The 14,024-nt window shown below is 38.1% G+C and overlaps 2 protein-coding genes and 1 non-coding gene across 3 annotated transcripts; 2 read left to right on the plus strand and 1 right to left on the minus strand.

Moving 5' to 3' along the window:
• Positions 1–7,301: 7,301 nt before the first annotated feature.
• Positions 7,302–10,023, minus strand: rdh10b (retinol dehydrogenase 10b). Its single transcript, XM_067453645.1, has 6 exons — positions 9,412–10,023; positions 8,577–8,812; positions 8,376–8,474; positions 8,124–8,269; positions 7,904–8,035; positions 7,302–7,833 (listed from the first exon to the last, which is right to left on the minus strand). Exons 1-6 carry the CDS (start codon positions 9,710–9,712, stop codon positions 7,710–7,712), a joined length of 1,038 nt encoding a protein of 345 aa, XP_067309746.1. The 5' UTR covers positions 9,713–10,023; the 3' UTR covers positions 7,302–7,709.
• Positions 10,024–10,149: 126 nt separating this feature from the next.
• rpl7 (ribosomal protein L7) lies at positions 10,150–14,018 on the plus strand. Its single transcript, XM_067453646.1, has 7 exons — positions 10,150–10,205; positions 10,785–10,887; positions 10,999–11,165; positions 11,372–11,509; positions 13,067–13,176; positions 13,265–13,483; positions 13,964–14,018. Exons 1-6 carry the CDS (start codon positions 10,192–10,194, stop codon positions 13,471–13,473), a joined length of 741 nt encoding a protein of 246 aa, XP_067309747.1. The 5' UTR covers positions 10,150–10,191; the 3' UTR covers positions 13,474–13,483; positions 13,964–14,018.
• On the plus strand, positions 11,213–11,303 carry LOC137090422 (small nucleolar SNORD12/SNORD106). Its single transcript, XR_010907858.1, has one exon. It is a non-coding gene; the product is annotated as a small nucleolar SNORD12/SNORD106 (small nucleolar RNA).
• Positions 14,019–14,024: the final 6 nt, after the last annotated feature.

Raw genomic sequence — 14,024 nt, forward strand, 5'->3', positions numbered from 1 at the left:
CCAACCGCAGGATTTAAACAACCCAATCGCTGGGTTAAAACAACCCAATTGCTGGGTTAGTCCATATTTGACCCAACATTGGGTTAAAACAACCCAGCATTTTTTTGAGTGCAAGTCAAGTTCTGTAAGAACAAAGATACTAATTGTAAAAAAGGTATCAGGGCGATCCCCCCCAGTTTCACAGACAAGGCTTAAGCCTAGTCCCAGGTTAAAATACATGTTTGAGCTGTTTTCACTGAAAGTAACTTGACTGACCTATTTTAAAGGGTTGGTTCACCCAAAAATTAAAATTATGTCATTAATTACTCACCCACATGTCCTTCCAAACCCGTTAACACCACATTATTACCACTTTCAAGTAAAGACTGTTAAAATAGTCCATGTGACTGGTTTAACCTTGATGTTATGAAGCAACAAGAATATTTTTTGTGGGCAAAAAACAACCGATTGGTTAGCTCCTGCATCAGCTGGTCATGTGAACAGCATCGGCCAATAGTGAGGCAGCATCCCGCTGTAGAACTCCGAAGTGCTGAACTGTGTTTACTACATGAACAGCATTGGACACTGACGTGGAAGATAACAAATTGTTGAATAAACTCATTAATTATTCTTATTATTTAAACAAAGTATTCTCATCGCTTCATAACATTAAGTGTGAACCACTGGAGTCACATGGACTATTTTAAAGCTACACTGTGTGATATTTTCCCCCATCTTGCGGTGAAAAGGTATATGACCATCCAGTGAATAATAGTTTCTGTTCCTCTCAATTCTGATTTCGTTTTTACTCCTACGGTGGCCGATTTAGTCCAAGATTAACATGGCCAATCCCCCTCTTCACATTCGACACGATGCCATCGAGTGTTAAAATGCGAAAGGCGAAGCTTGAATTTATGGGTATGTCCCTCTTTGGCTAATGTACTTTCAAGATAGAGGGACAACATGGCGACCAGCATTCGAACCCCTCACCCGTATGTATTTTCAATGGCATATTATAAACTTACGAGAATACTTTATTACTTGAAAGAAGTAAATATACATTAATGAGCACATATATTTTTGAAAGAACTAAGTGTTTTTAGCTAAGAATAAAATAAAAAAGTTACACAGTGTAGCTTTAACAATGTCTTCCCTTAGGGGCCTCGAAAGTGTTAATTAAATCGGTCTTTGTAGGGGACAGAAAGCTTTCGGATTTCATCAAAAATATCATAATTTGTCTTCTGAAGATGAACGAAGGTCTTACAGGTTTGGAACAACGTGGGTGAATAATAAATCATAATAATTTTGGGGTGAACTAACCCTTTAAAATAGCTCAATCAATTGTTTTGTTTCAAGATGCACACCAGTACTATTTCTTTCTAAGACACATTTATAAATGAAACTAATTAAACGGAGGCTTAATCCTGTCTTAATCCAAGCCCTGTCTGTGAAACCAGGCCTTAAAGTATAATAGCAAGTTAAATAGTTAGAGATTAGTAAGAGTATAGTTGAAGAATACAATGTATTTTTGTTGATTATATTGCTTTAAATGAGAAATGGAGGCCAGCAAAAAGTAAAATGGAGCATAAATGAATAACACTTATTATTTCAGGGAACTATTTTCTTATTATTTTTTTAAATAGTAGAGCATGAAGCCACAGAAACCAACAGTGTGATCAGGGCTATACTAGTCATCAAGGTGTGTGTTTTCTGTTATATGTTCTCGATGTGCAATTTATTTTAGTGAATCATCTATTCAGACTGAATAATGATAGTGAGCCATTTCATTAAAAAAAAAAAAAACAATCTGGAATGTTTCTGAACTGTTTATACAGATGTGATTCTAAAATCCTCTGTCTGATGAGCAACACAGTCATCGTTTTTCTCTTCCGTCAGACGGAATTCCACTGGAGTACGAATGCTTAGGATTTTCCTCATAGGATATCTGCTCTTTTGAAACATGTCTGTGACATCATTGCACCGGCATTGTAATGCTATCAACCAAATGAGCATGGTGGGAGTGGGTGTCATTTCCTGGTACAGGGCACGGGAATGACTGTGGATCAGTAATCTCTCATGCGTGTTCATTTTCAGGGAGTTAACAGAGCAGGTCTGAGCCTATTAGTCGGAGGGCTTACGTTTGGGGGTCTGCTTTCCGTAATGAGTTGTCAAACCAACATTACTGAGATAACAGGACAGTGATGCAAATACTAGGCCTATAATAAACTGAAATTCTTTTGTTTGCCCATTTGATAACGAAATTGTGTGTGTGTGTGTGTGTGTGTGTGTGTGTGTGTGTGTGTGTGTGTGTGTGTGTGTGTGTGTGTGTGTGTGTGAGAGAGAGAGAGAGAGATAATGAAACGGTTGTTTCTTAAGATTTTTGCTGCAAATACCCAGGTTAAAGCTAAAAGAGGTAAGGATGTGTAATGGCCCCACTTATTTATTATTATTACTTTTATTTGAGACAGGGACAGTGCACAATAAAAACATTAGCCTTGTTTATAACAAGGAGAGATGCATTGCACCGGGTTTTAGCAAATTGCTATTTTCCACCCGTAGTCCCTGGGCAGGTAGAAATAGAAACACACAATAAATTAACAGTTACTAAAATAGTTGTGCAAAATGTCATATTTGGTGACCTTACTTGCATTAAAATATAAGTACAGTGTACTTATTGTGTTCATATTGTAATTAAAAACACTTTTGCTGATATTGAGGTGGGAAATGGGTAAATTAGAGACAGGTGTGGTGGTGTAGGTTAGTTTAAGGGTAAAGTTAGGGACAGGTGTGGTGGTGTGGGTTAGTTTAAGCATAAAGTTAGAGACAGGTGTGGTGGTGTGGGTTAGTTTAAGCATTAAGTTAGGGACAGGTGTGGTGGTGTTAGTTTAAGGGTAAAGTTAGGGACAGGTGTGGTGGTGTGGGTTAGTTTAAGAGTAAAGTTAGGGACAGGTGTGGTGGTGTGGGTCAGTTTAAGGGTAAAGTTAGGGACAGGTGTGGTGGTGTTAGTTTAAGCATTAAGTTAGGGACAGGTGTGGTGGTGTTAGTTTAAGGGTAAAGTTAGGGACAGGTGTGGTGGTGTGGGTTAGTTTAAGGGTAAAGTTAGGGACAGGTGTGGTGGTGTGGGTTAGTTTAAGAGTAAAGTTAGGGACAGGTGTGGTGGTGTGGGTTAGTTTAAGGGGTAAAGTTAGGGACAGGTGTGGTGGTGTGGGTTAGTTTAAGGGGTAAAGTTAGGGACAGGTGTGGTGGTGTGGGTCAGTTTAAGGGGTAAAGTTAGGGACAGGTGTGGTGGTGTGGGTTAGTTTAAGAGTAAAGTTAGGGACAGGTGTGGTGGTGTTAGTTTAAGGGTAAAGTTAGGGACAGGTGTGGTGGTGTGGGTTAGTTTAAGAGTAAAGTTAGGGTCAGGTGTGGTGGTGTGGGTTAGTTTAAGGGTAAAGTTAGGGACAGGTGTGGTGGTGTGGGTTAGTTTAAGGGGTAAAGTTAGGGACAGGTGTGGTGTTGTGGGTCAGTTTAAGGGTAAAGTTAGGGACAGGTGTGGTGGTGTGGGTCAGTTTAAGGGTAAAGTTAGGGACAGGTGTGGAGGTGTGGGTCAGTTTAAGGGTAAAGTTAGGGACAGGTGTGGTGGTGTGGGTTAGTTTAAGGGTAAAGTTAGAGACAGGTGTGGTGGTGTGGGTTAGTTTAAGGGTAAAGTTAGGGACAGGTGTGGTGGTGTGGGTTAGTTTAGGGGTAAAGTTAGAGACAGGTGTGGTGGTGTGGGTTAGTTTAAGGGTAAAGTTAGAGACAGGTGTGGTGGTGTGGGTTAGTTTAAGGGTAAAGTTAGGGACAGGTGTGGTGGTGTGGGTTAGTTTAAGGGTAAAGTTAGGGACAGGTGTGGTGGTGTGGGTTAGTTTAAGGGTAAAGTTAGGGACAGGTGTGGTGGTGTGGGTCAGTTTAAGGGTAAAGTTAGGGACAGGTGTGGTGGTGTGGGTTAGTTTAAGGGTAAAGTTAGGGACAGGTGTGGTGGTGTGGGTCAGTTTAAGGGTAAAGTTAGGGACAGGTGTGGTGGTGTTGGTCAGTTTAAGGGTAAAGTTAGGGACAGGTGTGGTGGTGTGGGTTAGTTTAAGGGTAAAGTTAGAGACAGGTGTGGTGGTGTGGGTTAGTTTAAGGGTAAAGTTAGAGACAGGTGTAGTGGTGTGGGTTAGTTTAAGGGTAAAGTTAGAGACAGGTGTGGTGGTGTGGGTTAGTTTAAGGGTAAAGTTAGAGACAGGTGTGGTGGTGTGGGTTAGTTTAAGGGTAAAGTTAGCGACAGGTGTGGTGGTGTGGGTTAGTTTAAGGGTATGGTTTGGTGTAAGGGAAGTGTCAACAGTGTAATTATAAATGTAACAGAAATTAATTACAGATGTAATTATGCAGTTATAGTGTATACAATCAGTGCATTGTATCAAATGATTAATTAATATAAAGTGGGTCTGTGTAACTCTACAGTCTCAAAGCAATTCAGAGAATCAAAATATCGTCAATGTATATAATAACTGATACAACAAATGCCAGTGAAAGCACATCGTAAGCTTACAATGAGCTTCTACACATCAATATTATGCTGTCATGTCTAATTAGTGATATGCTGCATATTTTGAGTTTGTACAAGGGCCTCATTATTGTTTTGTGGTATTTAGGCTGAAAGTGGAGTTATCTAACCCGCAAACAGGCATCACTTGTTGGCTTTTATTCACTGAACTGTCAGTGCATGTTCCAGGTTTTTGTTAGGCTGTGACATGAAACAGTTTAGTAACACTGGCATCTCTGTCTGAAGTAAGATTACATAAATGTAATTTTGCTCAGTTCAACACTTGCACTAAATTAAAGAGAAAAGAAATAATGAGAACTTTTTAAAACTTTTGGTTACCTCTTTGTAGTCAGGATATTCTGATAATAAACATCATTATTTGCTATATTTAAATAGATATCCACTGTGAAAAACACTTCCGTCTGAAAATACATTTCTGCAGGCAATGTGAACAAAAGATCAAACTCTAATGTGAGCTCATTCCTGATTTGACTATCAATGAAAATTGAGAGAATCCCTTTTCCCTCTGCACAGGGAAAAGTGTGTGTTTAGAATCAGTGTGGTGGCATTTGAATGTGATTCCCTGCTTCTCTCATTCCATTGATAAGGATGATAAGAATATTTCTCTCCGATGGTCACTGGTATTTCCGCAAGTGAGTGGGCAGGGAAAAACTCATTTATCAGGCTTTTCATTGTGTAGGCACATCCATAGGGGTGTGGCTGAGGATGAATAACTTGGACATATAATTAATAAATGAAACTGAGCTAAAATGAGCAATGTCTCAAATTTTGATACATTGTAGCCACATTTGTCTGCTACAAATATAACTTACTTGGATGTGTACTACACTATCACAGATTATGTGAATTAAAGTAAACTACAAAGAGTTCCATTGTTACGACCCCCACTACCGTTGTAACTCTAGCTGGGGATAGATGTAACACTGAGAGTTCATCTGCTGAAATAACACCCACCCACACTATCCACTTTCTGCATAAATAGATGAAGAACAAATTAAAAAAATCCATTTTGAACAATGAACATGCACATGTGAATGTGTGTGTAAGTGTATTCCTGTCACATAAGGGTTCAAGTCAAGCTATTTTTCCAAGATCCTATTTTAATGTGAATTTTGAAATATACATAAAAATGCTGGATGGAAACATTAAGATGTGCATAAATTCTAATAATGTGCTCTAAAACGTATTAACATAAACTATGATGGAAAAAAAAAAGTTTTTTACTGTATTAATCCCTTGATACGCAACATCATAGAAGCTGGTTGTAAAAAATAAATTTAACTCTTACAACCATCCCCACCCCTAACAGCCATAACTTAGCTAACTGTTTTAGTATGTGAGTTTGAAGTTAAAATGAATATTTCAGGTCATGCAAGTTAATGTACAGTGATTGCTATAGGGAAAACGATAATACTATCCCCTGTCTTCCCCTACATTTAAATCAGCATTCATGCATTTAATAAATTATAATTATCTCATTTCAGTAATGTTTTCTCTGCATTAAATGCTGTTGGTGTTTTTCCAATGAAATATTACAAATATATTTTTTTACATTCTTTCCCAAAGGGGCCCTATCATTCTGTAAATAATTCAGTTAAATTATCATATTTTTTTCTTTTTACCTGAATTTATATACAGTGCCTTGTGAAATTAATCACTCTCCTCACATTTTGTTAATTACTTCTTTTTTTTTTTTACAGCTACACTCCATACACCATAATGCCAAAGCAACAACAACAAAAAAAACTGATTTGTGATAACTTTTCAAATTTAGTAAAGAAAGAAAAAAATGTACATTGCAAGCACAGTTTCTCTAGAGATGTTTGATTGGGTTCAAGGCCAGGCGCTGGCTGGTCCATTCAAGGACATTTGCAGTTATCCATAAGCCACTTTTGCATTGTCTACTCTGTGCTTTGGGTCATTGTCCTGTTGAAAGGTGAACCTTCTGCCCTGTCTGAGGTTCTGAATGCTCTGGACTAGTTTTTCATTAAGGTCATCTCTATATTTTGCTGCGTCAAGCTTTCCTGACTAGTCCCTCAGGTCCTGCCACTGAAAAACACCCCACAGCATGATGCTGCTACCACCACACTTTACTGTTGGGATGGTATTGTGCAGGACAGGTGATGAACTGGGTTCAGTTCATCACCTGGGTTCCTCCAGACCTAACATTTGGAACTGACATTAATCAGACTGTAAAAACTTGTCATATAGTTGCTGTTGTGTGTGTGTGTGTGTTCACTGAAGAGAGGCTTGAGTCTTGCCACTCTGCAATAAAGCCCAGATAGAAACAAGGGGGGTACAAATAATTTCAGAAGGCACCGTATTTGAAAGTAAATCTAATATATAATACTTAATGTATTTTTAATAGGCCTGCTTTGTGCTTTCAACTGGCCACAAAGTTACATTACTGATATTATAGCCGATTAGTTTTGGTTAAATGTGTCAGATTGTTTCCTGCAGTTAAATGCATAAAGAACAAGGAAGCACAATTCAAAGTGAAGATGCAGCAGATGATGGAAATTAGAAATGTACTCATATGGAATGGATTTTTTTCTCTCTCAAATGGGTAGCCTTTTTATTTATCTTTTCCAATTTTTATATCTTAAAACATTGACAATCTATGAGCACATTTTAAGCACTGATTAAACCACCACCTCTTTGCTCACAAAAGCGGAAATGCTGCCAGAACTAAGCACCTTTTAATCACTTAGCCCTTAAATATTTTAATCTGGGGGAAAAAGGACACGGTACATGATTATATGAAGACTGTTTATTTAAGCTCATCTTTTGTCAATCATTGGTGTCACCCAAATCATCAACAAGAAATACTTTCAACACATGTAGTGCATTTTGTAGTGTTATATTAGGAGGATAAGACCTCTAAAGTGACAAATCATGGGATGTTTTGAGGAAATGAGGAAAGCAACAATACATGACCAATAAAATGTAAATGCATATAAATAGGTGACAGGCCTTCTTATGCAGTCTTACAGTAACACACAACATTTAATAATTAAAGCTGATCGCTAAATAATGTTTATACATATGCAATTCTTGCATTCTCATAGTTGACAGAAAAATGTCATCAGAAAAAATCTTGTAATGTACAGCTTTCATCGTTCCAGAGGAACTACAGATTTTAGCAGCACTGCTCCGTCAGAACCAGTTAGATTCCAGTCTTTGATTCATTGTTGTTTGTGGACTCCTTCCGTTGAGCCAGAAAGGGGTACATGCACTTATCAGCACCAATAAATCTGTACATGCACACAATGGCGTCAAACGGCAAAATCCTGCAAAATATGAGAGATTAAAGACCATTATACATATACAAATTAAATAAACCCAGTATATTATACTTACGTTTTCATGAAGGTGACCATATACATGATTCGTGGCGTGCAGATCATTGCTTGGTCTGTTAGTATGGCTCTCATGGCCTGTTTTACACAGTACTCTGGCTTTAGTGGTGGAAAAAATGGAGCCATTTCTTTCCTGTTTAAAAAGATTGTAAGGGAATATTTAGATTTAAAATATGTCTTGCTATCAGAAATAAATCAAAGATATTTAGTAAAACACAAACCTAATTTTGCAGCCTTTGAACATGCCAGTGTCAACTAAAAAAGGACAGACAAGCGTCATCTTTATTCCATCCTTATCAGCTGCTTTCAGTTCATGGCTCAAAGACTCATGGAAGCCTATGGCTCCAAACTTGCTTGCACAATAGTCCTACAATAAAGAGGAGAAACCATAGTTTACTGAACTGCAAAAGCATCTTTGCTACATTGTAGTACATTACACTAGATATAAGATTAAAACAGTGTGACTTTGTTACCTCCACACCAGCTGTAGTGAACAAGCCCAATGAACTAGCAACAGTTACAATGTGTCCGTGATTCAGCTCCAGCATCTTGGGAAGGAAAGCCTTCGCTGTCTGTGAATATAAATATATACAGAATCATAAGATGAACACAAAATATCAAGTATGAATAAAGAAACTTGACATAAGTAGAACTGATCAAAGCCAAATACTGACCCAGAAGTGAGCATGGCAGTTGACCATCATAGTCCTTTCGATAAGCTCATCTGGGCACTCGAGAAGATGACGTCCTGAGACAACTCCAGCATTATTGATCAACAGGTCGATGTTGCCCACCTCTTTGCGCACCTTCTCTGCAGTCGAATACACATTCTCGCGTTTACTAACGTCACAAACATACGTGTAAACTTTCAGCTGGAACACAGGCAACTCTTGAACACCGTCTGAAGACCCTGTAAGAATATGAGAATAGATTTGGTAACAGCACAGTACTGCAAACATTTAACCATTTTCAACTCATCCCCTTTAACCCCACCAGTATCAACATTTGAGTCTACAAGGGTTGTTGATGCAGTCACCAGAAGTAAATGCATCAACAACAAAAATAAATGTTACAAAATTATTCTTAATATTGGATATTACAGAGCAAAACGCTGCAAATTCCTATCAGCTATACAATTTTTTTTTTGTAAAAACACACTTTAACAAACTATTTCGTTTTATTATTATGAGGTTATACATTTCTTTGGGAAATCTGGGATTCATTTAGTGGGGGAAATAAATCGGTAGCCCAACACTTTAACAATGAAACATTAATCTAAAGCACTTAATTCACCCTTCTTAATGAAAATTTCAACATTTACCAATGCATTACAATATTCAAACGTTAATATTTAGTGAACCCGAGCTAACACGAACTAACGGTTGTCTTATTACATTTAACAAACAATAAACACGGTAAGACTAATATGACTTTATTGTGTCTTGTGAAAGAATACAGGTATTTATTTTTTTAAATGAAGAAGAAAATGTAGTTTACCACCAAACTCACCAGCAGAGGTGTTCATTTCTCGGTATATTTCACGCACAATCTCCGCGGTCTCTTCGTTAGCCTGTCGGTTGATGTCCCACAAAACAAGGATCGCTCGTCTCCGGGCAAACTCCAATGCGAAGAGCCGCCCGAGACCGCTTCCCGCACCGGTAATAACACACACCTGGCGCTCCACACTCTTCTCCCTTGGACGAATAAACCATTTACCACCGGCCAGCACAAACGACCAGATTATTTTAAAAGTGACCACGAATAGTTCGGTGACTATGTTCATGATGCGTGCGTGCCGCTGTGTTTCCATTCGCCAAACTAAACAAATTAAATCGACATTCAGTTCTAACAGCAAAGAAAGAAATCAAACCGCAGAGGTGCTCAAAGAAAAACTCTGTCGAACAGTAAACAAAACCCGGACCCCTCGGCTTCCACGGCAAGATGAAATCTGCCCATAGTGTATTTTTGTGGCTCTGGCTCTTTAAATATGATCGAACTCACTTGACTTCATAACTTTCCACGCGTGTCCGCCTGCCATGCAAAGTAGTCATAGCTTGTGCGTCATATCTATATGTACTGTTACCAGCCTATCTACTTATCAACATAATGCATTTTAAGAATAAAATAGCAATTCAACCAGAACATCTCTTAAAAGTAAAATTATAGCGGTGTTAAATTTTAAAATGCAGGCAATAGATCTAGAGACCTTACACTTAACCGGAAGTAAGAAGGACCTAGCTTATAAGGCTTCACCGCGCATGCGTACAAGCCTCTTTTACTGTGGGGATAATGGCGGGTGAAGCGTAAGTTGAATACCGTGCTATTTGAATCTTCTTCCATCGGTTTAAATATAGCTCATACGATATTGTTCAGAGTCTAAATGAGCAATATGGGTATGTTTAAGTACTATGATGGGAAAATTGGGAGCATCGGTGAATGATGAATCAATAAATTTGATCTGAATGTCGTGTAGCCTACCGGGTGGAATCGGTTGAGCAACGTGTGAAAAAGCAGTTAACGAAATAACATTTAAACGTGCCCGAATAAGTCTTTATGGACCAAAATAGCTAAGTGTGCTCTGTAGTAATGAAATAGTCCTATTCAATCTAGAATTTATTGTCATTAGCTGCTAACTTTAGGCAAAGGCATGATACTACTCCGCTAGCATTAGTAGTTTTGAGAATACAACTTAGTCTAAGATCGTGCTGTCAATGTGTTTTATATATATATATATATATATATATATATATATATATATATATAAAAAAAAATATATGTGTGTGAAATGTATATGTGTGTGCTTATTTTAACGTGACATTGCTCTTATGATACCCTGGTCTGCGTCTGCAGGCCTAATAACATGTTTTACCTTTTCTCATCAGAAAGAAGAAGGTTCCCTCAGTCCCCGAAAGCCTCTTAAAGAGGCGACAGCGGTTTGCTGCCATCAGGACTGTGCGCCTGAAGAAGGCGATGGCTGACAAGAAGGTTGGTGGTTTAGATTTTACCTGCTAGCTTTGTTGTTTATAAACAGGTCAAGATAATCTGATGAAGCTTCAACAGAACCCAAATTGAAAATTCATGTCTTCTCACCTATAGGCCCGCAAAGTCACCAGGAAGCTCATCTTCAAAAGAGCTGAAGCTTACCACAAGGAGTACAGGGAGATGTACAGGCGTGAAATCCGCATGAGCAGGATGGCTCGTAAGGCAGGCAACTACTACGTCCCAGCAGAGCCCAAACTGGCTTTTGTCGTTAGGATTCGAGGGTAAATTTTCACTTTCATAAGGTCTGCCATGGTGCAGGCAGTCACAGATTGTGGTTAATGATGTTGCTCTTTTTTCCCCGTCTTATCGACCATGGTGATTCCTCTTGAAAAATAAGCCAAGTCTTCTGAAACCACCACTGTGTGGTAATCTCAGTGAAATTAAGTCTTTTGAACGTTGTTGATGGGGATACCTTGTCTCCCCTCAGTATCAATGGTGTCAGCCCCAAAGTCCGCAAGGTGCTTCAGCTGCTCCGTCTCCGTCAGATCTTCAATGGTGTCTTTGTCAAACTCAACAAGGCCTCCATCAACATGCTCCGAATTGCAGAGCCCTACATTGCCTGGGGGTACGTAAAACTGTGTTAAATGTTGAACATGTAAAACAAATTGTGACTGTCAATATTGTATTTATTCTTATGGTTCAAGGTTGGGGTGAATGATGATATCACAATAGGAGGAATTTTATTTCACGATAACAGTATATCACAGTATGGTTATTTTTTTTAAACTTTAAATAAGGTTGAGATCAATTTGATGCTAGTGAGCAAAGAAAACAAACTACAATTGAACAAAGAAATGCATGAAATGGACTCAAACTTAAATTACTAGAAATGCTACATGACAAAGTATTATGTATAAAAAAAGACATGGTCTTAACCAGAAATTAGGTATACATTTACTCTTATTCATTATTATTCTTATTGAAATTGATTCAGTTAAGAGCAGTGAGATTTTCTTTTTGTTTGCATTAATAAGCAGGTAATTTTGGATGTTGTCAATTTAAGTCTGGCTGCTTGGATCCATTATACTCATGTGGTGTTCTTTCTCGATTTCTCAGTTCTTTCTTAACCTGTTACATTAACTTAAGACATAAGTGACTATTTACTTGCAAATATGGTCACTTTGACACACACAAGCCCAATTAGGTGGCAAAAGCACTGTTTAGTTCTCACACTGAGCAGCGGATTTGTCGCACATCTCTGAGTGTGTGCATATAGTAAAATTCATTGTCTTTCGCTGCTGATTGCGCTTCAATTACCTTTTGACTGTAGGTATATACTTGGATCAAAAATTGGAAGTTGATGTTGCTCCAAACCAATAGGACTTTCCTCCCATTGAGCAAGTTGTAGAATGTACTGGCATTTCTCTTTATATAATTAGTGAATGGGGACTCTGTGTTCCAGGCTATTATTACTAATTATTACAAACTAATATTTGAACATTGAGTTGTCATTTCATCATGACATGACCAGTTGACTTTGACATCAGATCTAACATTGAGCCACATTTTCTTTTTCTCTCACAAAGCTATTGTATGGCTTCAGAAGATTTTAAATATAGTACAGATGAAAATCAGTCAAGAATTTTTTTGGTGGTGCCTTTGTCACTCATCACCCCCCCTTTCATAATGTGGAAAAGTGGCTGTCTAAATACTTCTAATTTTGTTCTGTGAAAGAGCAGCAGCTTACCCAAAAATGAAATTTGTCATCAGTTATTTCTTCATGTAAAAATATTTAATCCAAGCTGATTAGTCTCTTCTGAATAGACGATGATTTTATGATGAAAAGATTCGTTGTTAAACAATTACGTCTGTTCGGAAGACTTGAGTTAAATCACTTAATTCATATAGTCTTATTTTATAATCTCTTTATAAACGTTTGAACTATCAAGAGTTCTGGGGGAATAGATATTCAGTGGAGGGACAAAAATCTCATTTAATGTGAAATGTTGTGTGCTGTGATACAATGGCTGAATTTGGAACTGCATACCACATTTACCATTTATGCCACATAGATAATGTGAAACTGCATAGTATGCTAGTATGTGGTTCCGAATACAGCAACTGTCTCCTAATATTAAAATGAACTTTACCTGCTTGCTGAAGCCTCATGTTGCTTTTTCAGCTACCCCAATCTTAAATCGGTGCGTGAGCTCATCTACAAGCGTGGATTCGGCAAGATTAAAAAGCAGCGCATTGGACTGACAGATAACTCCCTTATCGAGAAGACCCTTGGTAAGACCCGGCAGTGATTGAACACTGTATTGTAGTAGTGTTTAGAGTAGTTTATTAGGAATTAATCACATAATTTGCATATATTCAGGTCAATGTGGAATCATCTGCGTTGAGGATCTCATCCATGAGATCTACACTGTTGGAAAGAACTTCAAGGCTGCAAACAACTTCCTCTGGCCATTCAAACTGTCCTCTCCTCGTGGTGGCATGAACAAGAAGACCACTCACTTTGTTGAGGGAGGCGATGCAGGAAATAGGGAGGACCAGATCAACAGACTCATCAGGAGAATGAACTAAAGAACACAAGGTGAGCACCTTGACTGCAACAGATGCCTAGTTGTTTTTAAGTTTGACAATTTATTTGCATTACATTTTTCCTTGCAAATCAAAATGGCAATGTGTCATTTTTCAATATCTACGTATTACTAGTAGATCTAAAAGTGTCACTTAAATGATGTTTGTGTTATGGAATAACCGTTTCATTCACGTTAATGCATTAAGCAACATTATTATGGTAGTGGCGTAGTACTTTGTTCATTGTTAATTTGTGTAATGTGGGCTTTATTGATCTCAGAAGCAAGGCCTTCAGGCATTATTTGCTTGATACTGATGCCTATTCATAATTGTGCTGGTTAACCCTCAGTAGTGTAGAGGTTTGAATATATTCTCTAAAATGGGTATTGGGAATGAGACCCATTAAATATCGGGGGGAGGAATCTCACTTTGCTTGACTGACTTTGCTTGAGTTTGACTTTTACTCTAAAACTTTTTTGGTTTGTCTTTACAGGTTTTTGGAACATTTCTGCTGGTGGTCTGTGTGAAAATAAAATCATTTACACAAACACTGG

This window comes from Pseudorasbora parva, chromosome 9 (assembly GCF_024679245.1).
Source record: "Pseudorasbora parva isolate DD20220531a chromosome 9, ASM2467924v1, whole genome shotgun sequence".
Lineage (NCBI taxonomy): Eukaryota > Metazoa > Chordata > Actinopteri > Cypriniformes > Gobionidae > Pseudorasbora > Pseudorasbora parva.

What these genes read in the sequence shown, in the direction of transcription:
- rdh10b (XM_067453645.1), bottom strand. Translation starts at nt 9,712, where the DNA reads ATGGAAACACAGCGGCACGCACGCATCATGAACATAGTCACCGAACTA. An exon ending in ACTGCCATGCTCACTTCTGG is followed by an intron (nt 8,475 to 8,576) that starts GTCAGTATTTGG and finishes TTATATTCACAG; the next exon opens with ACAGCGAAGGCTTTCCTTCC. An exon ending in ATGGTCACCTTCATGAAAAC is followed by an intron (nt 7,834 to 7,903) that starts GTAAGTATAATA and finishes CATATTTTGCAG; the next exon opens with GATTTTGCCGTTTGACGCCA.
- rpl7 (XM_067453646.1), top strand. An exon ending in AGGCGATGGCTGACAAGAAG is followed by an intron (nt 10,888 to 10,998) that starts GTTGGTGGTTTA and finishes TCTCACCTATAG; the next exon opens with GCCCGCAAAGTCACCAGGAA. An exon ending in GAGCCCTACATTGCCTGGGG is followed by an intron (nt 11,510 to 13,066) that starts GTACGTAAAACT and finishes TTGCTTTTTCAG; the next exon opens with CTACCCCAATCTTAAATCGG.